Genomic DNA, 26,635 nt, shown 5'->3' with positions numbered 1-26,635 from the left:
CACTTCTGTTAACACCGTTTGCTGGTTCCCCATATGCAGCCGTGGACACAGGAACTTGGGTGTTCTTCTTCAATATTGAGAAGCAGGCAGCTGTTTGAGCTATGCAATTGCCTGGAATTCTCACTACAACCTTGTTTTCATATCAGAACTATGTGAGTTCTTATTGCCTAAGCACCGGGGCTATGTTTATTCTACCCCAAGTCTCCTTTGTCTCCTCACCCTGTGGGAATCAGTATGTATTCACCGTGGTGGACCACAATTTCCTACACAGTTAGTGTGCTGTCTTCTCCATCATTTTTTTCCCATTAGACTTGTTTATTCAAGTATCCGAAAACACTCTTTCCACTTCCTCCCCTCCTCCCAATACCCTCCCGCTCCCCCCACTCCCTCTCCTCCTCCCTCACCATTCCCAAAAGCAGTCAGGGTTTCCTGCCCTGTGGGAAATCCAAGTTCCTCCCCCCTCCCTCCAGGTCCAGGAAGGTGAGCATCCAAACAGGCCAGGATCCCAAAAAGCCAGTCCATCCATCATTTTTGTAACTGCCTTTCCCCCAGCCAGCAATCCCCTCCCTGCTCTTCCATTACTCCTTCCCCTACCAGTTCATTGGCCACATGCATGAATCCTACTTGGGATCAGGTGACACCTTGTGACAGATCACATGATATGTCCCCAGACTTGGGAAGTGCTGCCATATTGTATAAAACATCACTTGGAGAGTATGTGTGAGACCTAGTTCAGAGGCAGTTCTCTGGAAAAATTGTCAGTTTGTTATCATTAGTAGTCTGTGGCCAAATTAAAACAAAACAAAAACGCAGCTCATTAGAAAAGGAAGTATCTATCATCTCAAGTAGGGTTACAATGGAAATCTGTGCTCCCCAAGATTGGAAAGGTGGGCTAAGAGCACTAAGATTTCCTGATGTGAAGTGTACTCTCTCACTCTTGACACCAGATCCCAGTCCTCTCATTCCAACCTACTTCTTACTTCTACACACACACCAGGACCCTGATGCCCCAGCTTTTATCACATGTGTAAGTCGGTGCTCTGTGATTACTCTTAGCTTTTATGTTTATTTGTTCGGCTTGGTGACTCTCCTGCTATAATTTGTCATGACACTCACTTTTGTCAGCAGATATCTAGGCAGAAACGCTCCACTCTCAACCATTAGAGGCTGGGTTTCTGGTTCTGCTGGCATCTGCCTTTCAAATCCTTGCGGTACGATTATTGTGCTATGTACTTTCCTGTACTCGACTGTGGTTCTGAGGGAAGCCCCTGGCATGTGATCTCCCCATACTTTTTTATCATCCCTCATCCCTAATTGCCTCTGCCACACTGGCATCTTCACCTCCTCCACCCGTGCTCCGTCCGGCACAGTCTCGCCATCTGTGCGTGACAACAACATTATGGACTCCCTCCATGCATCCCTAAATGGGCACGGGAAGGAGTCAGAGATGGCAAGAGTGCCAGCTGGCACTGGTTGCTCAGCCCTAGACAGTGACGAATCGCGACCCAGGCCAGGGAGGATGGCTAATTGTAGATCACCAACGGTGCCATGGGACCGGCCTCCCTGTTCACAGACGCGGTGCATCCTCTGTTCTTTCTGTTCCTGTAACAGCAGAATTGGCTTTCTTTTATGATGTGGTCACAAAAGGCTGTTCAGTGAGAAAGAACGGCAGAAATCGCGTTCTGGATTGTTTTACTTTTCCCTTTTTATCTCTGAAAGAGCAGTATTGAGAATGTTCCACGGAGTTCGAGAATTGCTGGAAAACAACAGGAATGGGTTTCCAACTGTTCATCAGGAAAAGAACTATGGCAAATTACCTTGTTCTCGTGGACCAGTCTGTGAACAAGCTGCTGGAGTTCTGCCTATACCCACCCATCAAGTCTCAAATATTTTCTGTTCTTTGTGTCTCATAAATAATTGATTCATTCATTCATTTATTCATTCATTCATTTCTCTCGGAATGCTATTTACAGGATTATATCAATCAGACAAGATTTCTGATTTATTTCAGATTGTATCAATCAGTTCAAGATTTGTGCTGTAGATTCAAATTTAGGTACATCATGTTACAGTGGTTTGTTAATAATAGTTGATTTTGATCTATTTACTGTTAAGAAACTTCTATACTTTTTTTCTATTTGGTGCCTTTGTACTGAGTTCTCCCATGTGTGTGTGGTATATATGTGTGCATGTATGCATGTGTGCATGGTATGATGTGTGCATGTGTGTGTGTGTGTGTGTGTGTGTGTGTGTGAGAGAGAGAGAGAGAGAGAGAGAGAGAGAGAGAGAGAGAGAGAGAAAGTGATTACTTCACTTTCAGTTCTCTCAAAAGGAACTGGGAGCTCAAAGTTCCCCACTAAAACAGAATGCTCTTTTTCAGAGGAGGAATTTACACGCCGCTTTCACTTCTGTCTCTCTGTAATGCCTCCCACAGACCCCATCTATTCTCCAATCAGATAATCTCTTCAGAGCTGATAAAGCTAAGACATAGAGAAATGTGCTTCTAGCAATGTGGAGGAAACATCCAAGATACACCTTGTGCATATTTGGAATTTAGAAAGTAGCTGTAGACAAGAGCTCCATTCGACGGGGGCTGTTTTGTATTACCTATCTCTTAATCTTATAGGAAATACACTTACTCAAGATTCTTCCCTGTTGTTACAAGGAAAAGAACCAAAATATTTGAATCAACAGAGAAGGCTGAGAGAAAGGCTGGGGATTTGCCAAAGGTACCAATCAACAACATGGAGAGACACAGAAGATGGTGTGGAGGTGTCAGCGCTGTGATAGCAGGCCACTGGCTAGAGAATGTTAGACTACATCCTTGAGAGCCAGAAACTAGTCGTGTGCAGGCGACAGGGAATGGAGTGTGATGTGGCCTTCTTGAGTAAGGAGAAAGTGTGACTGATGTGACCATAAGAAAGACATCCATGTCAGATGATGGGGAATGTGTACTTGCGCCACACTACAGCTGGGAGAAAGGCTTCTGGGTCAGAGAGGAAAAGCATGGAAAAGAAGTGAAATGAGAAGGACTGGTGTGTCCTTAACCCAAAGGAATCCTAAGAAAAATGGTTCTTTCTGTTATGGTGAGGTGGACCCAAGGAGTGATTTCTCAGGAGTTGTGATAGCTCCAGAAGGGTTAGAACAGGCAGGTGTGAGGCTGTTTGCATGTTGAGAATAAAGAATCATAAAGGAATATAAATAGCAAACAGAGCCTCTCTCTGCCAGGACTGACCTACCTTTCTCTCTCTTCTCTCTGCCAGGACTGACCTACCTCTCTCTGCCAGGACTCTCTCTTCCTATCAGGACTGATCTACCCCCCACTCTCTCTCTACCAGGACTGACCCCCCCCCCCCGTGTTCTCTCTCTCTCTCTCTCTCTCTCTCTCTCTCTCTCTCTCTCTCTCTCTCTCTCTCTCTCCCAGGACTGACATACCTCTCTTGCTCTCTCTCAGGACTGGCCTACCTCTCTTGTACCCAGACTGACCTCTCTCACTCTACCAGAGCTGACCTTTGTTGCTCCCTTGTCTCCCTACCTGCATTACAGATCGTTTTTGGTTTGAGGTTTCTTTTGCCTGGGGCAGCGATCTGTTTAGGGAATAGGCTATTGTACTAGTTTTAATACAAATCCATTGTGTGACTCTGAATTAGTCATTCTAGAAATGGATGAGAGATTCAGAGGTGTGGCTTTTTTTGGTAGAACTACTGAGTAGCATGCACAAAGCCCTGGCTTCTTGGATTCAGTACTTAGCACTGCACAAATTGACCATGACAGCAAATATCTGCAATCCCAGCACTCAATAGAGACAGGAGTATTAGCAGTTCAAGGTCATCCTTGGCTTTAGAGTGTGTTCAAAACCAGCCTGGACTACAAGAGACTCTGTCTCAACAAACATGCAATGTTCCTAATCCCTCGAAACAGTCTGGCTTCCCTTTCATTGCCTGACACATAGTTGTGAACAAAAGCAATTTTAAATTGAAGTTGTCTGAAGACATCTGACTGTATTGTCTTCCTATAATAATTAGCTTGATATCGCTAAACAACAACAAAAAAAAACCCACCATTTTACAAGCATTTTTCTCACTTTAGTTTCCTCATTTTGTCAGTGCACTGTCTGCGCGCGCGCACACACACACACACACACACACACACACACACACACACACGAGTTACATATAGGTAATCCAGCCATAGTCAGGACTGCTCTCTGGACATCAGCTTTCTTATCTCTGAGAGATTGGAACCAAAGGAGTCTTACCTTCTCCTCCCACCTCAGCTTCCACAACCTCATAACCGCAAAGCCTTGTTTCCTCACCACCGCTTTCATTGCTGTCTTATCTTGACATTTTATGTCTTCCAAATACAGAGTGAAAAATCATGTTGAACTTTAGCTAGGCAGTGGTGATTCACACCTTTGATCCCAGCACAGCAGAGACAGGCGGATCTCTGTGAGTTTGAGGACAACCTGGTCTACAAAGCGAGTTCGAGAACAGCCAGGGCTGTTACACAGGGAAACTCTGTCTTGAAAAGCCAAATAATAATAATAATAATAATAATAATAATAATAATAATAATAACAATAACAATGATAATAATGTTGGACTTACATGTTCCTTTAATTCCTCATACTCATCACAACTATCTACACCAGTGAGCATCTGGGAAATTCATGGGTCAAAAATTAACTGATAGTTGTATCTCCTTATGTCTAAATCTTGTGAAGGTCATGTGTCTATGATAAGATATGATCCTTGGTTTTCTAGTAGGGAGCATTTTGGAAAAGATTAAAAGTCATCCCTGATGTAGAACACCTGTCAATAATAAAGGCATGGTTCTGAAGAAGCCTCTCATTCCTGCTAAACTTTTGTCTTCCTCTCTCTCTCTCTCTCTCTCTCTCTCTCTCTCTCTCTCTCTCTCTCTCTCTCCCCCTCAGTCATTTACTCCTGACTGACTAACATTTTGTACGGTAAGTCTATCTTAAATAATCTATAAAATTTCTCACTAAGCCTCTGCCGTTCGAACTTTCACCTCTGACCTGAATGTGAATGGGCATGTCCGCCCCAGTTTCCGCAGCTACTCCGGGAGCACAGCGGTAGAGCCAGGCCGCTCTACAAGCCTTGCTGTGATCGGCCCTTCAGATGGGGTCTGCACTTTATTTGCTGGAAGGTTTCTACAGCAGTTGTTAGCAGGCAGACAAGCTAGCACACAACCCCTAAGCCCAGAGCGTGCCGTGCCAGGCGCACGCACCCTTGCCAATACCAACCCCAGAAGTGCTGCAGGGTGATGGAGGGAGTGTTCTCTGAGGGGCCAGCGCTGCTCCGAAGCCCCGCTAATGTCTCTGTGTGGCCATGCTGTATTTTCAGCTTGTCATCATGACTGGGACAGTGCTGCTTGCCTACTACTTCGAATGCACTGACACTTTTCAGGTGCATATCCAAGGATTCTTCTGTCAGGATGGAGACTTAATGAAGCCTTACCCGGGGACGGAGGAAGAAAGCTTCATCACCCCTCTGGTGCTCTATTGCGTACTGGCTGCCACTCCAACTGCTATTGTAAGTACAGAACAAGAGTTCTTTGTTGTTGGTCACCTGAAAGTGTTTCCTGTCGGCCTTTTCTCCTCTTTCCTGTCCTCCTGGGTCTCACCAGCGGGTAGCCTAATCAACGCTTTCCTGTTTCAGCTGGAGAAGACTGAGTAGAAATCTTCATAAAAACAACAACAAAATTAAATTGATCTTGCCTTTCATAGATGGATTACTTTTTGTTTTTTAGTGTCTGAGTTTTTGAAGCTGTGTTTTTTTGTTTGTTTGTTTGTTTTTTAAAGCATGGGTGAATGTCAGAAATCAGCAGACCTGGCTAGCTGGCATCTTAAGAATAGCTACTGAACTCTCGGGAAAAGTAGGCATGAGAGCTGTGTGTATTCAGGAGTTGACTGTTAGCGATGGCATTGCCATAGAGACTCAGATCAGAGCCGGACAGAACCCGCCAGCTGCTGCCTCCTGCTGCTACAGCTGAACTGCAGAGGCCAGAGGGGAGCAAAATCACTTGACTCAAAATGTGCTGTCCCTGCCCCTGTCCAAGTCACATACAGTGAGCTCAGCTGCAACTTTGCCTTCATTCATTTCGCTGTCTCTCCTTTGAGGTCAAAAGTTGGACAGACAGCCCTGTAGGGAGATGGCTTTGAGAGCATAAAGCTTGCAGATTCCTGTGAGCCAGTCAAGTGATTTAACACTTAGACACCCTCATTTGATGAGAGTGTTAAAATAAACACTCGTGTGTCTAAACACATTGCTGTCACCAGGGCGGATTAATCCGGGCGTAATTTCAGTTCCGGCTCTGCCTTTCCCTTCTAATTGCTTTCTAATAAAACCCCACTCTTCCACTCCACCTCTGACATGCCTTCTACTCTCTTTCAGACCGGGCCTTCATTAAAAATACTAACTGGTTTACTGAAGAATACGGTGATTGCTCAGACATTCAGTTCAAAAGCTATTCTTGGTGGCCAGGCTTCTCTTGACTTATGATGAAAATTGACTGTAATTTTGAGGCTATAGAAAAATTGAATCATCCTACTCTATCCTACTCTAAGTCTATTCAGATCATTTGATCCATCCTCAGCAGAGCTCCCCTTAGCTACTAAGACATCAGGAGAAATGAGAGCAATATTGATGAGATGCAACACGATGCATCCGGGTGGTTAAAAACATTAGGTCTACAGAGCAGCGTATCCAGCTCACATCCTGGCGGGGTGACTCATCTCATTGATTCCTTCTAGACAAGGCAAGGTTGTCATTGGGTTTAGAAATGACTTCCTAAAGTTCCTGACATACCCTTAGTATTCAGGAGTAAAGAACCTAGCAGAAAATTATCCTCCACTGCTTTGACATCACGGGACAAATGTCCTCATCTGAGAATTATGACGTTCCATTGGGAATCCCTGAGAATGGCCTCTTCTAAAGGGATGGGACTGGACATAACTTCTATGTCTCCTTTCTCCTATCCTCATCCTCAGCCCTAGGAAGAAATAGTAAGTGTAGAGAGAAGACACTTTTTTGTGCCTCATAAGGCAGAAAACTCTAATCCCTAGATAACACAAAGAAACAGCTTACGCTCTGTCTAGAATGTTCTGGGGGTGGTTCTACCATGAGGCAGTCTGGAACTGCGAGTGTGCCATAAACACATCGTGATCTCATGTTCTTATGTGTTCAGACATGAATTGCTGAGTGACCCATTGAGTTACTAATATATTTTTTCCTTTCTTCCTAGTCTCATTATCATTCTCTTTATTTTCCTATAATTATTTTGTATTTATAGAGATTTTGCCCATTTTAAAAAAACTAAGACTAGTAGAAACAGTAATAAAGATGAGCAGAAGATTCGAATCAAAGAAACAGTATAATCGCCGAATAAAATCAAAAGCAAATTCTTCAAAATGTTAAGCCCACATGAAAGTGGAAGAGAGAGTATGGGAAACTACTGGGGTGATAACAAGGCTCAGGGGAGGAAAAGCAAGGAAGGATTAATGTGATCAAGACATGATAACATTTATGTATGAAAATTTCATCATGAAAAACATTATTTTGTATAACTAAAAAGAGAAACCATTTTACAATGATATCTACTCTGCAGATGTTGCCTAGGTCAGCCTCACAGCATCCCAGTGAGATAGAACAGAGTATTCCAATGAACATAAAAATCATGGCCAACAACCCCTTTCATCTTTCAGTTGGGAACACCAGACACAGTTTGGCCAAATGATGCCCTGAAGGTTCCATTTTTATACAAACAGATGGACAGGAATCTGCTCACTGGGTTCCATTGTTGCCTTCCTTCTAAAATTGGGGGCATGGCTGGGAACCAGGGATGCTCATGACTGGTGGGCTAATGGCAGCGAGCAGTACAGTCCTCAACCCTGTTAGTCAGTAACTATGTTCCCTCAAGACCCCCATCTGTGAGCAGTGGCAGGCCAGATAGCCTCTTAGCTCCGTGAAGGAGCTGTGTTCACGTCCGTGCTGTGAGATAGGACTTGCCCATGTGAGATCTCAGTATCTCTGAGTCCTAGTGCCTCCTTCAGCACACATAACTGCTCAGAGCTCCCAGCATTCACTGTCTCCCTACACTGAGGCCCCAAATAACTGTGTGACTTCTAGTTGCTTGTGTTCCCGTGGGTTCAGTTTTCTCTTCTCTACACTTTTAAAAGAGATCAGGCTCAATGATTTTCAAGACCTTCTAGTTCTCAGATTTGATGAGAACACAAAAAGGACCATTTTGATGAAAGTTTCTGCATGTTAGGTTCCTTTCTGGATTCACTTTTGTGTGCCACGTGTGCCACAGGGCTGCACAACTTATCAGTTTCTCCTTAAAAGAATTTCCCATGCTCCATGGAGTATAATGAAGGCAGGACCACTTTTCAGTGATGTACATAGTAACTAGTAGTAAGTTTCAAAAAATTACCTCTACCTGGACCTGGATTGTCCTTGGCTTTTTTCTTCTTCTTTTTTCTTTTTTTCTCTTTTTTCTTTCTCTCTTCCTTCCTTCCTTCCTTCCTTCTTTCTTTCTTGCATCTCTAAGCACAGTGACAGTGGCTGAACTGAGTGCCACACTCCTGTGTCTCCACAGATGAGCATTAATGACCCCATTCCCAGTTGCAGATGCACAGGGGAGGCCTGAGGGAAAAGACAGGGCCATTTGACCTGTAAACTCTCTGTTTCCCCTTTTATGCCTTCCTGTCAGAAAATATCAGCCTCATATTGAGACAAGGCCACTTGGGATAAACTGCACAGGGCCAAAGCCATTGCTGTCACATATTTTTAGGAAAAGTTGAAGCTTGGAGAATTTATTGTGTCCAGAACTGTTTAGCCCACAGTCGTAACCCATACTTCAAAGAAGCCTGCAGGGTCTGTTCTGACTACCTGGACAGCTTGGCTAACTAACTGCTCCCTTGGGCCTTCTGGATAAACTCTGACTCAGAGGCTAAGGAGAGAGCCAGGGAGCCTGTTGGGTAAGAGGATTTACTGGGCAGAGAATCTGATTTACCCTTATTTCATCTCGGTCCCGGTGGCACAAGGCTTGAGAAGATAGCTATTAAACCTTTCTCTTGGCCTCACAATGAAGTGACTGGGGAGTATTTAGCATTGAAGCAGCAGAGCATTTGACTCCCTGCCCAAGAGAACTGAAATGGCTCAGTTTGGCATCCAAGTGCGAGCCGCGTGCACACAGACACATGCGCAGGCGACTCAGGAGCAGTTTCCTCAGAAAGGAAAGGCCAACGCAGTTCGAAAGAAAGGCACCTCGTAGCTGGACTTGCAAAACGTCATTTGAGCATTTGTGTGAGCTCTTTGCGTCCAATGTAAAAGGACATTGCAGGCTACAGAGTGGTCCCTCGGTGCAGAGTTTGTTGGCTGCCTGACAGGTCCCCAGCTGCGGCAGAAGTAAAGAAGACATTGTCTGCCTTGCACTCCCTCAGAATCCACCTCTTCCGGGTTCTGCACTGTCTCCTCCGTTGAAACTCTTGGACATTTTCTAAGTTACATTCTATCCCTCTGTACCTCATCACATGACTTCTTCAGACAGAAAGTCCTTTTGCCAAACTGTTGCTATTATCCTCTATCTTTACAATCTACACTTTCTTCTGGGGTGAACATATGGATGACCCAATTAAATTTATAAACTGAAAAAAAATTTAAAAATCAATTTCCATATTTTTGTTCATACTACATATTAGTGATCCAGATTTCTCTTAGTAGTGTTTGATCGTTGCACTATTTCCAGTTATTCCAAGCTTAAAGGTATATTATTGTTGTTTGTGAGGGCCTTTTGTTTGTTTGTTTTGTTTCTTCTTTTGAGACAGTGTTTCTCTGTATAATAGCCCTGGCTGTCCTGGAACTAGTGTAGAAGACCAGGCTGGCCTCGAACTCACAGAGATCTGCCTGCCTTTGACTCCCAAGTGCTGGGATTAAAGGTGGATGCCACCACTGTCAGCAGTTTTTAAAGAATATTGTTTTCCTAAAAATATGGGCTGCTTAAATTACTTGAAGATTATAGTTGAGTTTACTTTTTTTAATGAGAATGAGATTTTGATAAAATTATTTTAGGTTTCCATTTCTCTTGTTCAGCAAAACAAAAAGTGTTAGTGAATTCTGTGTTTTTAGGAATATATGGTCCCACCTTTTTACAAAGTCATGCGTAGTCTCAACTAAGCTTTCAGAGTGGGTGGAGCTGGCTGCTGGATTGAGACCAGAAGGCAATCTCTAGTATTATCACAGACACAAGATGGTTTTCAAAACACTGTCATACATATGACCTTTCCTATTTATGCTGCTAAAGGACATTGGGAGTGTTCACTGGTGGTGTCTATTGTTTGTATCTATGTGTGATAAAGCAAAAGTCAATAATTCTTGAGAAAACTAGAGTTCTGCAGGTAAAGGAAGCAGAACCTCTCAGCAGATGTAGAGTTCTTCGATAGCACTCATCATGAAAGATAAAAGCCCAGAATAAAGGAGGCTCTCATAGTGTAGGCAGCAGAATCTATTTTTTTCTCATTTCTTGGGTCACTTTAAAAATCTACAATGGTCTGAATGCTCGTGATTGTGGAAGTCTTCCAGGCAGAATATCAACTATGAGCTCTCATAGTAACTGAAGGTGCTGTGTGATCTGCCATGGGGGAAGAGACATCTGTAGCTATCACACCCAGGTGTAAAGCCTAGGAACCACAGTAATAAGCAGAGTGGAGAGGTGTAGTCAAGTCAAACAGTGGCACTAACATCTAGCAGACAACCAACAGCCATTTCATTGGACTTAAGACCTGCTCTATAAGGCAAATCATACCTAATAGGTATACTTAGCAAACTTACCTCAGCTGATAAGGTCATAGACCCTAAGAGAGAACATTTCTGCCAGTCTTCTAAACCACTGTAATCTCTAATTACATTCTAAATAAGTATTGTCATACCCACAGACAAATGTAGTTCTCACCCCTCATCTTTTTGGTAGCAGATAGAAAGCCTTACAGAAATCTAACGCTGGTCAAAGGCAGTGAACAGCTAACTGTGGGGTGCCCAGTCCCAGCAGATACAACTGCAACACTGGCTGTACATCTAAAGCACAGAGGACAACGTGGAGAAGGAGACAGAGAGATTGTGAGAGCCAGAGGACCAGGATGTCTGCTACCTGATAGCATCTTCCATACACGATAGGCAAAGTGCACCCAGGAAATTCCAACAATGTAACTGCCTACACAAGACCTGAATAATGACAATGCATGCTGACATGCCTGTATTAATGGGGGAGATCTCACAAAGCCACGTCCCTACATGAAGAGCTACAAGCAATTTGATGATTGATATAAGAGAGAGAATTAGTCTCCCTCAGAGAGAAGCCCCCTAATTGATTACCTAATACTAAGTGGTCAGCCCTAAGTATTTATACCGATAAGCAAAATGAAAAGGACTCAGGAGACCCACTTCACAGGAAGTGCAGATATAGCGGAAAGTGAAAGGGAAAAAAATGCCACATGCAAATGAAAACCAAATGGAACAGGTGTACCAGGTAAACATTATATCCCAAATTGGGGTCTTGGGGATATTTTCACACACTTGATAACAACCATGAATCCCTAATCTAAAAAGTTTGAAATCCCCCCAAATCTTTTGAGAACCAGTGCTTTTAAAGACTTCAAGTTTAAGGGCATATCAGTGTTTGAATTTTGGGGTACTCAGTCTGTGGCCATATTGAAGCAAAAATGATCTTTAAAACATTATATGTAAAAAAAAAATACAAAGGAGATCATTATACAATAGCAAAAGGGTTCATTCAGCAAGAGGATACATTTATAAATACTGAACACTGTAGCACCTAAATACATAAAGCAAATATTAATTTCTGAAGAGAGAAATGTTTTGATGGTATAAATAGCGGGCGATTTTAGCGCCCCCACCTCGTGTTGTAGACAGATACTGTAGAAATAAGACCAGTAAGAAAACATCTGACTTTGATCTAACCCAGAGTGACCTAACAGGTCCATAGAGGAGGTTCTATTTTATAGCCACAGTATACACATTCCCTAACGTGCATAGAACATTGTCTAGGCACAAAACAATTCATAGTATTTAAGACTGAAATCATAGCTAGTCTTTTTTATTAACACATTCATATACATCTACATGAGAAAAATCAGAAAATTCACAAGTATGTGTGAACTAAGTGACATGCTCCAAAACAACAACTTGGTTAATGAAGAAATTAGAGAATATGGTTTTATTTCAAGGGGCATTGGGGAACTATGTAGTGGGCAGAATGAGAACCTAACTTTGAACCACCAGCACTTGTGTCAAAACTGTGTGTGCATGTATCTGTAAGCCCTACTCTGGTGGCAGGCAGAGATGGGGGATCACTGGAGGTCACTGACCAGCCAGTCCAGCCAATCCAGAAGCTCCAGGGTCAGTGAAAAACACTGTCTGAAAAATACGGTATAACAGAATACACTAGACCATCAAGTTAAGAGAGAAAGGATACTTTGGGGTTCACAGTTCCATAAGGGTACTGTCCCTCATGGCAGGAAGAGCAAAGCAGAGGAGGTTGAAGCAGCTGGCACAATTGCACCCACAGTCAGGAAAGAGAGCAATAACAGAGAGTAGGGCCAGGCTAGAAAGTCTCGAGTCTATTGCCAGTGAACAACTTCTTCCAGCAAATTCTACATATCTAAAAAGTCTTTTTCAAATAACAGCAGCTGGGTCCAAAGATTCAAACTGAGGACCCCATGGTGAATATTTCCCATTCAAATTAAAGCATCCCACCTCTGGTCCCCATTTGCTGATGGAATATAACTAAGGCACTGTTCACAAAAAAAAAAAAAGAATTTTGAAAAGAAAAAGACCCAACTGCATTCTTGTAGATGGTAATTTGTAAACACCCAGAAGGATATAGTGTTAACTTGGTTGCAGTAAGGAAGGAGATATTTGTAGCTTAATGTTGCCATCTGAGGCATTCAGCTGTGAAATGTTATAATTATCACTGAAAATGAAAATAATCTCCTTAGAATTGAATACCCCTGCCTGATGTTATAAAAAAAATTAAAACAAAAGAAAAGAAAAATAAGGTAGACAGTGATTGAGGAAGACACGGAAAGATGAGCTCTGACATCTGCTTGCACACATACATGCAAAAAAAGCCAGAAATGCTGGAAAACAGCCTGCCAAAACACACGGAATAAAACTATTGCAATTCTAAGAGTGAATTTTATAGCTGTAAGTACCTTACACAGCAGAAGGAAAGATATCAAATAAAACATTATGCTATGGCTCAAGAAATTAGGAAACTACATATAAAGGACACAATAAGAAATAAATGAAAGGAACATTAGAAAATAATAGAAAAATCAATAAAGCTTAAGATTAATTTTGTATGCAAAGATAAAGAAGATTTAGGAGGCTTTGGTTCTTTTTTAAAAAAGGAAAAAAAGGGAGAAAACCCCAAAAATCAGAAAAGGAGACACTAAAAATGCTATAATAGAAAGACAAAGACAATTAAGAGACTATCCTGAACAGCTATAAGCCAACAAATTATATAACCTAAAAGGAATGGCTATATTTGTTAACACATACAACCCTTCAAAATAGAATCATGAAGAAATAGGAAACATAGATAAACAACTAATAAAAAAGGAGATTGAGTCAAAAACAAAAAGTCCATCAGTAAACAATCAAGCATTGAATGCCTTCTCTGCTGATTTCCCCCAAATGTGAAAAGAAGAATGAGTGTCAGTTGTTGAGACTATTCCAAGAAAGAGAACAACATACTTGCAATCCTTTTTGTCTGAGGCCAGAATTATCCTAGTGTTAAACCCAACAAACGCAGTACATCAGAAGAGATCTCCAAGCCATTGTTGCTGATGAACAAAGGTGCGAAAATCCTCAACAAGGTGTTATCAGCTTGAGTTGAGTGACACATAGCTTCCAGATGTTCAAACTAGAAACATGGTCTTTTATTCAAAAAACCCACATGATGCTACCCAAAATTGTGACATTAGACCAATTCAGTAAAGCAAAGGTACATAAATTTATCATATGGAAGCCAGTGGCATTTCTATACACTGACTGAAAGCTCTCTGAAAACTAAATCAAGAAAGCTATGTACAATAGTTGCAGAATTTTTAAATAATAATAAAATTAAGGTCAGAACAGTGTTTTCTGGACATGATCACTAGATGTTCATGAACTCACAGCAGCTGAGGAGCTATGGCAGTTGATAGCAGCTGGGAGAGTAAAAGTCAGTTCTTCAAATGTTAAAAGAAATTGAAGAGGGCAAAAATACTTGTGAGTTTCCCGAGACTGATCGTGCTCAAGTACATGACGCCACACCTATACACACATGGACACCACTGACGGGATTCAGTAGGTTAGTTTGAAAAATAAAAGGAGGATTGAAGAGATAGCTTAAAAGTTAAGGGTGTTTGGACTCTTCCAGAGATCCCAGTTTTGGCTCCCAGCACCCACACAATGGCTCACAATTATCTGTAACTCCAGTTCCAGGAATCTGACAGCCTTTCTGAGCTCCAAAGTCTCTACACGCACCGGTGCATAGACTTGCCAACAGGCAAATGGTGTTGGGGAGAGTAGAACTCTACCACAAAAGAATGAAATTGGACTCTAAGCTCATACTTTATGGAATAATAAACACAGAACATATTAAAGACTTAATACAAAACCCTATCATTATGAAACTACTAGAAGAAAAAAAAACTTGATGAGAAAGGTCTTGTTGATGGTTTCTTAGGAATGACCCCAAAAACACAGTCAATGAAAGAAATGTAGAGAAATAGAATTGCAAACTAAAATGCTTCTGCCTATCAAAGGAAATAATTGTCATAGAAAGAAATGTTCATACACAAAGTGGAAAAAAATATGTGAAGCTATACATTGGGTACGTAATTCATACTAAAAATAGATAATGAACTCAGTAGTTCTTTGGTTAGAAGCCATCAGATGACCTGAATGAATCACATGCAAAGTTTTCAGCATCATCACTCATCATGGAAGTACAAATGACAATATAGATATTGCCTCACCCCTATTAGGGTGGAATTCCAAGAGAAAACAAATGTGAAGATGTAGCAAACAGGGGACCTTATAACAAAGTGAATTAGTAAAGTCATGTCATGTGATCCCTCAGTCCCAAAGGAAATGAAGTCAGTATATTGAAGAAATTTATACTACCATGCCTAGTACAGCCTCATTCATACTACCCAAGGTGTCAAATTCTTCCAAATGTCCATCAAGAGATAAATTCATAAATACAATATGATGTGTACAATGGAATACCAGTCAAGTATAAACACTTGGGAAGTCATATGTGACATGGTTGAGATTGGAGGAGTTTGTTATGTGGCATTCACCAAATACAGAAATAAATATTACACGATCTCACTCATGTATGGAATCTAAAAGTTAACTTCACCAAAACACAGAACAGAATGATTGTCAGGGTCCTAGGTGGTTAGGGAGAAGGGCTTGAGGATATATTGTTCAAATGATTAAAAATTTCAGTTAACTAAGTACGTTCCAAAAATCTAGAGCAGGGTACAACATGACTACCGACATGTTGTGATCTTGAGACATGCTGAGTGAATGCTAAATACTTGCACCCACAAAGTAGTGACTATGTTTGGTAAGACATATGTTAATTACCTAGCTAGAGTCACACGTTGCACAATATAAATGCACTTTAGAGATTCTTGTTGAACATAATAAATGCATACAATTTTATCTGTCAAAAGTAGTTTCAGTCTCTTGAATAGTGCATCAAGAAAGATAAAACACAAAAACTGATCACCATGTTTCAATATGGTTTACATATTTGCATTTGAATTTTGTATGTAGAAGATATCTGATCATACATGGCAGCTGCCCTCCTGACTTAAAGTACACTTGCTACTGTGTCAAAGGTCATGAGTCACTTGGAATTGTGAATAGCAGAGCTAGAAGATGAAAAATCACTAATGGAATTTATCTTCATTCTTGCCAGAGCCAGTTTGGCCTTGACCACTTCTCACTGGAGGACACCCTAATTTGCCATGATTGATGTGTATTTTGTTAGCCAACAATCAGAGAGGTCTAAACAAGTAAGACAGCCAACACTGAACACATGGAAACTCCCACATGCTCCAGATGCTCTTTGTAGAGATGATGGATTGAGACAGGGTGGTCCAGCAGAAGTACAGATGGAGGGGCCAATGCACTGCCAAAGCCAGAGCCGTAAATCTGCCATTATGAGCAAATGGCATCAACTGTGGGCACGAGCTTGGCAGAGAGCAGAGCCATCCTTTACCTTCACAGCCCTGCAGCCTCCAAGCAGACTCACCCGCCCTCCACAAACACCCACGAGAATGGAAGACCCAGTGAATGGAGAAATAGTAAAAGGGATGTGTGGTTAGGGAGATGGCTGTCCATAAAGTCCATTCATTGTTGAAGGAATTGAATTGCTCATCAGCAACTTGATGCCCATCAAAGTTTTATAAAAAGTCAGGTATATGTCAGTCCATTTTGACTATAAAGTGACCCCTTGACCCCTTCTTCTCTCTTTTAGTACTTAGGGATGCACTTAGTATATTCCAGGCATTGCCAGTATCTGGATATAAATATCCAATTTGCATTTTCTCTCTTTATTGATTTTTATTGAGCATACAACATAATGGACTTCATTACAAATATATACATAAAATATACCCTTGTTTTATTTTGTTCTCTTTTATGTCTCATACCTTCTTTGTGATTTGAATGTTGGCAGCAATTTTATTTTTGTATCAGTTTCACATTCTTCAATTTTTTCAATTCCATTTATTTAGTATGTGTGTGTGTGTTTGCAAGCACACATGCACATACCACAATATATGTATGAAAAAATTGGAAGACAATGTGTAAGAATCAATTCGTTTCTTCTATCATGTAGGTCCCAGGTCATGATGACTCAACTCGGGTCATTAGGCTTGAGGGATGCAAGTAGTGATGATTATTTTAAGCAAAATAAGTCAGACTCAGAAATATATAGTTCAGTTTTTACTCTCATTTGTGGTTCTAAGATTGTGCACAAATATATACATATGATATATATTTCACTTATGTATCAATAAATGATGTAGCTATATCAGAATTAGCAGAGTCTCTTAGCTAGGAGTTACATTTTACACTTTCTTCCATCTTGGATTCTCCGTTTTTTATTACTTTCCCAGTAGACTATGCTTATCCTGGAATCTGCTTCCCCAGCGACTTAGTTAATTGCTTTATTGTAATAGTGTAATTATAGCAATGATGACTACAGTGCAGACACTTTCTGTTATCAAACAGCAATAGCAATTTTACTTATTTCTTTGGTGCATATAAAGATTCAAATAGTGTTCTAAACAATTTATATAAGTATATACACACGAATATATACACAGTGTCTATCTGCGTATTTATGTCATTATAGTAATAATGACTACAGTGAAGATCCTATCTAACTTATCAAACAACAATAACAACTAACTTATTTCTATAGTGGATATAAAGAGTCAGTGTTCTGAACAATTTGTTTATGTATGCACACCTATACACATGCATACACACAGTATCTATGTATTTATGTAAATACAGTAAAGATGAATACAGAGAAGATGCTATATGTTATCAAACAATAATAACAACTTTACTTACTTCTATGGTGCATATAAAGATACAAATTGTTCTAAACAATTTATATATGAATACACACCAATATACATGTATACATTTATAATGTATATCTATGCATTCATATGTGCATGCGCACATACACAAGTCAATAATTCTGCTATTCTGATTATACAAATAAAGGAAATAAAAAATTAAAGGTTAAATAGTGTGCCCAAGGTTAAAAGGGCCAGCTTTGGAACTAAGAAAAGCTGGCTTCAGAGTTCCACCTCTTGAATACTGCACTTGTACAAAGTAGCAAAGATTTTAATTTGTAACTAATACTGAAAAACACTAGTAGGCAAACAGGTTAAGTGCAGGACTTTAGCTACTGAGAGGTCCTTGTGATGTTGTAGTATGAGATTTCTGGGGGTAGTGAAAATAGAATCAAGTGCCACTTTCTAGAACTGCTCCAGACACAATCTGATTGTGTGTCGAAGTCTCTGAAATGATCTGTAACCTCACCACCAAACAGAAAGAACAAACACATAAATGATCTTGGTTTTGAACTTTTTAGATTTTAGTTTTTCAAGTATATCCTTTGATGTTATTTTTATGTAGATACTCTATAATGACAGGTATATAAGGTATGGGATGCTGCAGAGATTGATGGGTTGCTGGAGAAAATGCTCAGTGGTTTAGAGTACTTGTTCTTACAGAGTACCTGGATTTGATTACCAACACTCACACACTGCCCCACAACTATCCCAGACACCAGTTCCAGAGGATCTGATGCCCTCTTCTGACCTCCATATATGCATATGCAAGCAAAACATTCATATATTTAAATATATTTAAAAATTAATATAAACATGGGGATTCCTAAAACACTGATAAAATGGTTTTTTCCAAACTTGCAGTTTATATGAAGGCAAAGACAAACTTCTTTAAAGCATTATCTTCTGACTATTAATTGGGAAAGAATTATAAAAGTTACAACTCTGCACAGTCCATTGGTAGTGTAGGGGTGGAGTCTTGTTGACCTGGATCCAGTGCCCTTATGTGCCACTTGTATGCTTTAGAGAACCTCCATGGCTCTCCAGGGAGAAAAAAACATTTGTATCTAGGCTAGGGATCTTCTGAGCATGTCAACACGCTGAAGTGCCATGTGCCTAGTATTTAATGGATGGTGGCGATTGTGAACTTTTACTCTTTGTTGTTAACTTCCATCTTCAATTGTAGCCATGCCAAGGTTTTTATTAAATTTTGTCCATGCTTAGTCCATATTTTATATGTCAGTCTACTGTGTTTTGGGCTAGCAGGATAATTTTTAAATATCAGTATAGAGACTGATATCAAATAACTTACAACCCTTGGGTTCTAGTTAGGGTTTCTATTGCTGTGGAGAGATGCCACGATCATAAAAGGAAACATTTCATTGGGGCTGACTTACAGTTCAGAGGTTTAGTCCCTTATCATCATGGTGGGACATGGTGGCATGAAGGCAGACATGGTGCTGGAGAAGGAGCTGAAAGTTCTACATCTTGGTCCGCAAACAACAGGAGGTGAACTGAGACACTGGGCATAATGTGAGCATAGGAGACCTCAAAGCCCATCCCCACAGTGACGCACTTCCGCCAACAAGGCACACCTCCTTACAGTGCCGTTCCCTATGAGCTTATGGGGGCTAGTTATATTCAAATACCACACAATGTAAGGGTATAGTGATTTAAAAGGTTTTAGTTCAAGAAGCAAGAGAGGGATTTAGTAATAAAGAAATAACAGTCAAATCACTTCAGTGTAGTAGAAACACACCTCAGGCAAAGACGATCCAATAAGTATTTATAATGCTAATAATAATGTATTATGAGATGTAGAATTAAGCTTTCTTGAATTATTAGCTATCTGAATCATTCTTCATTGTTGCAATTTCCAAAGTCAATTAAACATTTAATCCTGCCACAAACTGTATCATAAATTGCACTGCACACTGTTCTTTCAGTTTATATTTCATAAGACCTTAGAGTTTAATATTTTTCCCAGAGTTGTGTCTTAAATGGTCAAATATTGGTTTCTCCAATTTCATTTTAAGAGTTAAATACAGCCAGTCTGTGGTGGCGTATGCCTTTAATCCTAGCACTCAGAAGGCAGAGGCAGGCGGATCTCTAAGTTTGAGATCAGCCTGGTCTGCAAGAGCTAGTTCCAGGACAGTTAGGTCTGTTACACAGAGGAACCCTGTCTCAAAAATTAAAAAAAAGTTGAATGCGAGAGAGTATCTATCCCACCATCTCCCCAATTGACATGGTATCTTTTATTTTAATAGGAATGCAATTTCCTTGCAAGTTATTTTATAGATCCCTGTTCTGTCTTTAAACAAGCAATTTTCCTTCTTGATATTTCTTTAACATTCCTTCCCCAGATATTTATTGGTGAAATATCCATGTATTTCATAAAGTCAACAAGGGAATCCCTGATTGCTGAGGAGAAAACAATCCTTACAGGGGAATGCTGTTATCTGAACCCCTTACTCCGAAGGATCATTAGATTCATAGGTAAGTGCCATAGCCCGGTGAACCGAGCTCCAATGGGTAGGTAACGTGTACTAAATTTGGTGGATGTGCTTGGTCAAATAAGCTAAGATACACAATACCAGCATTCAAAACAAGGGCTCCTTGGGGATTTTCTGCAAAGGGTAAAGCTAAGCCTAATCTTGGTGCCATGTCAAATATTTGATCCTTGAAGTAAGATGTTGTTTATTAAATTGTTGTAAAGATTCAGATATTTGATCCTTGAAATAATATGATATTTATTAAATTCTAATAGAGAAAATGTTTCAACTAATTTTCCCCTGCTTAGCATTTTTTTGAGATTCTCCCTGACCATGGGTTTTACAATTGATTAGGCACAGACATACACCAAAGGGTAAGGGTCGGGTAAGGGTTGGGGGGTAAATGGGAATATCGACCAAATGAAATAGCTAAATTTTTTTTTGCAAAGTTTTTATGGCATGTAGATCTGTACATTCAGGAAATTTAGCAAAGTATGGGACATCTAATCCATCAGGTTCTTGAAAAACAAATGCCTTTCCCAACCTGGAAAAGAAATGCCTTCTTTAGTGTTTTGTTGTTGTTGTTGTTGTTGTTGTTGTTGCTTTTTTTTCAGAGTGCGAGTCATCCTCAAGAAGAGAATGCCCCATTTATTTATCTTTTTTTTTCTCAAAGTTTATTAAAATACAAAAGTCTCCATTTCCGCCCCTCCTCCCAACACCCTCCCACTCCCACCACTCCCTCTCCTCCTCCCTCTCCATCCCCAAGAGCAGTCAGGGTCTCCCGCCCTGTGGGTAGTTCGAGCTCCTCCCCCCTCCCTCCAGGTCCAGGAAGGTGAGCATCCAAACAGACTGGATCCCAAAAATCCAGTATATGCAGAGGAAACAAATCCCAGTGTCATTGTCAATGGCTTTTCAGAAAGACTTCGGGCCAGCCGCATTCAGAGAATCCGGCCTCATTCAGAGAATCTGGTTGAATCACGTGCTCGCTCAGTCCCAGTCCAACTGGCCTTGGTGAACTCTCATTAGATCAGTCCCCTTGTATCAGTGGGTGATCGCACCCTTCGCGGTCCTGATTTCCTTTTTCATGTTCTTCCTCCTTCTGCTCCTCATTTGAACCTTGGGGGATTCCGTCCGGTGCTCCAATGTGGGTCTCCGTCTGTATCGCCATCCATTGGATGAAGATTCCCTCTGATCTTGCCTTCTTTGCTCACGTTCTCTTTCCTTCTGCTTCTCGTTTGGACCTAGGGAGTTAAGTCCAGTGTTCCAATGTGGGTCTCCGTCTCCATCTCCATCCATCGCCAGATGAAGGATCTATGGTGATAAGCAAAATATTCATCAGTATGGTTATGGGCCAAGGCCAGTTCAGGCACCCTCTCCTCTGTCCAGAGAACAATCTGGGGATCTCTCCTTGGACCTGGGATCCCATTTATAATCAAGTCTCTAGTAAACCCTAAACTGACTCCCTTAGTTGAGATATATTCTTCCCTGATCCCATATCTATCCTTCCTCCCTCCCCCCCTCCCAGTCCCCCGATCTTTCCCCATTCCTCCCCTGTTCCCTTCTCTCTAACTCTCTCCCCTTCCAACAACCCTCCTACCCCACCGTGCACCCAAGGTTACCTGGGACTCTTGTCTATTTCCAATCTCCAGGAGTAAAACTGCCTGAATTTTCTTCAGGTTCACCCTCCTATCCAGCTTCTCTAGGATCACGAATAATAGGCTCAAAGACCTTTAATTATGGCTAGAATCCATTTATGAGTGAATACATACCATATTCCTCTTTTTGGGTCTGGCTTACCTGACTCAGTAAAGCGTTTTCTTTTCTTTTCTTTATTATTTTTTTTTAATTTTTTTATTTAATTTTTACTGGGAACCCCTCCAGAATCAAGTCTCTTTCACACCCTAAAATGGCTCCCTTAGCTGAAATATAAACCTCCCTGCTCCCCCAACTATCCTTCCTCCCTCCCCCCTCCCATTCCCCCAAGCCATCCTCAATCCTCCCCCTCTCCCCTCTCCCTGACCATCTTCCCTTACTTCCACCCCCCACCCCCCATGCACCCGAGTTTGCCTGGCAATCTTGCCTAGTTCCACTATCCAGGAGGATAACTATATGATTTTCTTCAGGTTTACCTTCTTATTTAGCTTCTCTAGGATCACAAATTATAGACTCAAAGACCTTTAACTATGGCTAGAATCCACTTATGAGTGAATACATACCATATTCCTCTTTTGGGGTCTGGCTTACCTCACTCAGTAAAGCGTTTTCTATTTCCATCCATTTGCATGCAAAATTCAAGATGTCATTGTTTTTTACCGCTGAGTAAAACTCTAATGTATATATGTTCCACACCTTCTTTAACCATTCTTCTATTGAGGGGCACCTAGGTTGTTTCCATGTTCTGGCTATTACAAATAGTGCAGCTATGAACATAGTTGAACAAATACTTTTGTAGTATGATAGGGCATCTCTTGGGTATATTCCCAAGAGTGGAATTGCTGGGTCCTGAGGGAGGTTGACTCCCAGTTTCCTGAGAAACCACCACACTGATTTCCACAGTGGCTGCACAAGTTTGCATTCCCACCAACTTGGATGGGATGAGTGTTCCCCTCACTCCACATCCTCTCCAGCATAGGCTATCGTTGGTGTTTTTGACTTTAGCTATTCTGACAGGTGTAAGATGGTATCTCAAAGTGGTTTTGATCTGCATTTCCCTGATCGCTAAGGAGGTTGAGCATGACCTTAAGTGTCTTCTGGCCATTCGAAGTTCACCTGTTGTGAATTCTCTGTTCAGTTCAGTACCCCATTTTTTAATTGGGTTAATTAGAGTTTTAGTGTCTAGTTTCTTGAGTTCTTTGTATATTTTGGAGATCAGACCTTTGTCTGATGAGGGGTTGGTAAAGATCTTCTCCCAGTCAGAAGGCAGCCTTTTTGTCTTACTGATAGTGTCCTTTGCTTTACAGAAGCTTCTCAGTTTCAGTAGGTCCCATTTATTCATTGTTTCTCTTATTGTCTGTGCTACTGGGGTCCTACTTAGGAAGTGGCCTCCTGTGCCTATATCTTGTAGACTACTTCCCACTTTCTCTTTTATCAGGTTCAAAGTGGACAGATTAATGTCGATGTCTTTAATCCATTTGGACTTGAGTTTTGTGCATGGTGATAGATATGGATCTACTTTCATTCTTCTACAGGTTGACATCCAGTTATGCCAGCACCATTTGTTGAAGATGCTTTCCTTCTTCCATTGTATACCTTTAGCTCCCTTGTCGAAAATTAGGTGTTCATAGGTTTGTGGGTTAATATACGGGTCTTCTATTCGATTCCATAGGTCGACTTCTCTGTTCTTATGCCAATACCAAACTGTTTTCAATACTGTTGCTCTGTAATAGAGTTTGAAGTCAGGGATGGTAATGCCTCCAGAAGTTCCTTTATTGTATAAGATTGTTTTGGCTATTCTGGGTTTTTGTTTTGCCATATAAACTTGATTATTGTTCTCTCAAGGTCTGTGAAGAAGTTTGATGGGATTTTGATGGGGATTGCATTGAATCTATAGATTGCTTTTGGTAGAATTGCCATTTTTACTATGTTGATACTCCCAATCCAAGAGCAGGGGAGGTCTTTCCATTTTCTGGTATCCTCCTCAGTTTCTTTCTTCAATGACTTAAAGTTCTTGTCAAATAGGTCTTTCACTTCCTTGGTTAGAGTAACCCCAAGATATTTTATGCTATTTGTGGCTATCGTGAAAGGTGATGTTTCTCTGTTTTCTCTCTCTGCTTCTTTATCCTTTGTGTATAGGAGGGCTACTGATTTTTTGGAGTTGATCTTGTATCCTGTCACATTACTAAAGGTGTTTATCAGCTGTAGGAGTTCTTTGGTAGAGTTTTTGGGGTAACTTATGTACACTATCATATCGTCAGCAAATAACGAAAGTTTAATTTCATCCTTTCCAATTCGAATCCCCTTGATCTCCTTATGTTGTCTTATTGCTATTGCTAGAACTTCAAGCACTATATTGAAGAGGTATGGAGAGAGTGGACAGCCTTGTCGTGTTCCTGATTTTAGTGGAAAGGCTTTGAGTTTCTCTCTATTCAGTTTGATGTTAGCTGTCAGCTTGCTGTATATTGCTTTTATTATATTTAGGTATGATTCTTGTATCCCCAGTCTCTCCAACACCTTTAGCATAAATGGGTGTTAAATTTTGTCAAATGCTTTTTCAGCATCCAATGAAATGATCATATGGTTTTTTTCTTTCAGTTTATTTATATGATGGATTACATTGATAGATTTGCATATGTTGAACCAGCCCTCCATCTCTGGGATGAAGCCTACTTGATCATAATGGATAATTTTTCTAATGTGTTCTTGGATTCGGTTTTCCAGTACTTTATTGAGAATTTTCGCGTCGATGTTCATGAGTGACATTGGCCTGTAATTCTCTTTCTTGGTTGTGTCTTTGTGTGGTTTTGGTGTCAGGGTAACTGTAGCTTCATAAAAGGAGTTTGGCGATGATTCTTCTGTTTCTATATTGCGGAATACACTAAGGAGTATAGGTATTAGCTCCTCCTGGACGTTCTGGTAGAATTCTGCATTGAAACCATCTGGTCCTGGGCTTTTTTTGGTAGGGAGATTTTTGATAACAGCTTCTAATTCTTCACGACTAACAGGTCTATTTAGATTGTTCACCTGTTCTTGGTTCAACTTTGGTATATGGTACTTATCTAAAAAAAATGTCCATTTCTTTTACATTTTCCAACTTTGTGGCATATAAACTTTTGTAGTAAGATCTGATGATTCTCTGAATTTCCTCTGTGTCTGTGGTTATGTCCCCCTTTTCATTTCTGATCTTATTAATTTGCATGTTCTCTCTCTGCCGTTTGATTAGTTTGGATAGGGGTTTGTCGATCTTGTTGATTTTCTCCAAGAACCAGATTTTTGTTTGATTGATTCTTTGGATTGTTTTCTGTGTTTCTATTTTGTTGATTTCAGCCCTCAGTTTGATTATTTCCAGTCTTCTACTCCTTCTGGGTGAATCAGCTTCTTTTTTTCTAGTGCTTTCAAGTGTGCTGTTAAGTCTCCAATGTGTGCTTTCTCTGTTTTCTTTAATTGGACACTTAATGCTATGAACTTTCCTCTTAGCACTGCTTTCATAGTGTCCCATAGGTTTGAGTATGTTGTGTCTTTATTTTCATTAAATTCAACGAAGACTTTAATTTCTTTCTTTATTTTTTCCTTGACCCATGGGTGATTCAGTAGTTGACTGTTCAGTTTCCATGAGTTTGTAGGCTTTCTGGTGTTAGAATTGTTATTGAATTCTAACTTTATTCCGTGGTGATCCGACAAGACACAGGTGGTTAGTAATATTTTTTTGTATCTGCGGAAGTTTGCTTTGTTACCGAGTATGTGGTCAATTTTCGAGAAGGTTCCATGAGCTGCAGAGAAGAAGGTATATTCTTTCCTATTTGGGTGGAATGTTCTACAGATATCTGTTAAAGTCCATTTGATTCATTACCTCTATTAATTCTCTTATCTCTCTGTTGGGTTTCTGTCTGACTGACCTGTCCATTGGTGAGAGAGTTGTGTTGAAGTCTCCTACTATTAGTGTGTGTGGTTTGATGACTGCCTTGAGTTCTAGAAGTGTTTCTTTTACATAAGTGGGTGCCTTTATATTAGGGGCATAGATATTCAGGATTGAGACTTCCTCCTGATGAATTGTTCCTGTTATGAGTATGAAATGTCCATCTCTCTCTCTTCTAATAGATTTTAGTTTGAAGTCAATTTTGTTAGATTTTAGAATGGCCACACCTGCTTGTTTCTTAGGTCCGTTTGCTTGGAAAACCTTTTCCCAGCCCTTTACTCTGAGTAGATGTCTGTCTTTGTGGTTGAGGTATGTTTCTTGTAAACAGCAGAATGTTGGATCCTGTTTTCGTATCCAATCTGTAATTCTGTGCCTTTTTATAGGTGAATTGAGTCCATTGATATTAAGTGATATTAATGACCAGTGGTTGTTGGCTCCGGTTATTTTGTGGGGGGGGGGTAGTGGAGTGTATGTTTTTCCCTTCTTTGAGTTCTGCTTGTGAAGGGTCGCTAGATGCCTGAGTTATTGTAGGCGGTGTTAGGAATGTTGGATTCCTTGGGTTTTCTGTAGTGTTCTTGACAAGGAATAGTGAAGGTATGTTCTATGTTCTTCCTAAAAAATGCTTAGAGTGCTGTAAATGACGATGATTGTATTAGAATGTGTACATTGATGCAGATTAAAAACATAAATCTTTCAGAATTCCTACATTATAAGCATTCGATAGATGATCATTAAGTCAGTAGTGTAACAAGACCTTGCAAAGGTCTGCTGACGAGATCTTCGTTGGAGTCCCAATAAAATTCTGATTACGAACATGGCTGTTTCTAAAACAAGCAATGGCACTATCTAGAAGACAGAGAACCAGCTGCATCATGC

General features: G+C 40.6%; 1 protein-coding gene across 2 annotated transcripts in view; it reads left to right on the top strand.

The window, feature by feature from the left end:
* Window positions 1–26,635, top strand: part of Plppr1 (phospholipid phosphatase related 1) — a 235,723-nt gene that overhangs the window by 191,430 nt on the left and 17,658 nt on the right. For both annotated transcript variants that reach the window (XM_048420381.3, XM_048420383.3), the window contains 2 exons: window positions 5,364–5,552; window positions 20,059–20,191. In XM_048420381.3, the coding sequence (XP_048276338.1) occupies window positions 5,364–5,552; window positions 20,059–20,191 (322 nt within the window). The remainder of the gene's footprint in view (window positions 1–5,363; window positions 5,553–20,058; window positions 20,192–26,635) is intronic.

The sequence above is a fragment of the Myodes glareolus genome, chromosome 16, assembly GCF_982192425.1.
Source record: "Myodes glareolus chromosome 16, mMyoGla1.1, whole genome shotgun sequence".
NCBI classification, from domain to species: domain Eukaryota; kingdom Metazoa; phylum Chordata; class Mammalia; order Rodentia; family Cricetidae; genus Myodes; species Myodes glareolus.
Note: the sequence above shows the minus strand (reverse complement) of the source record. Positions and strands in the feature narration are given on the sequence as shown.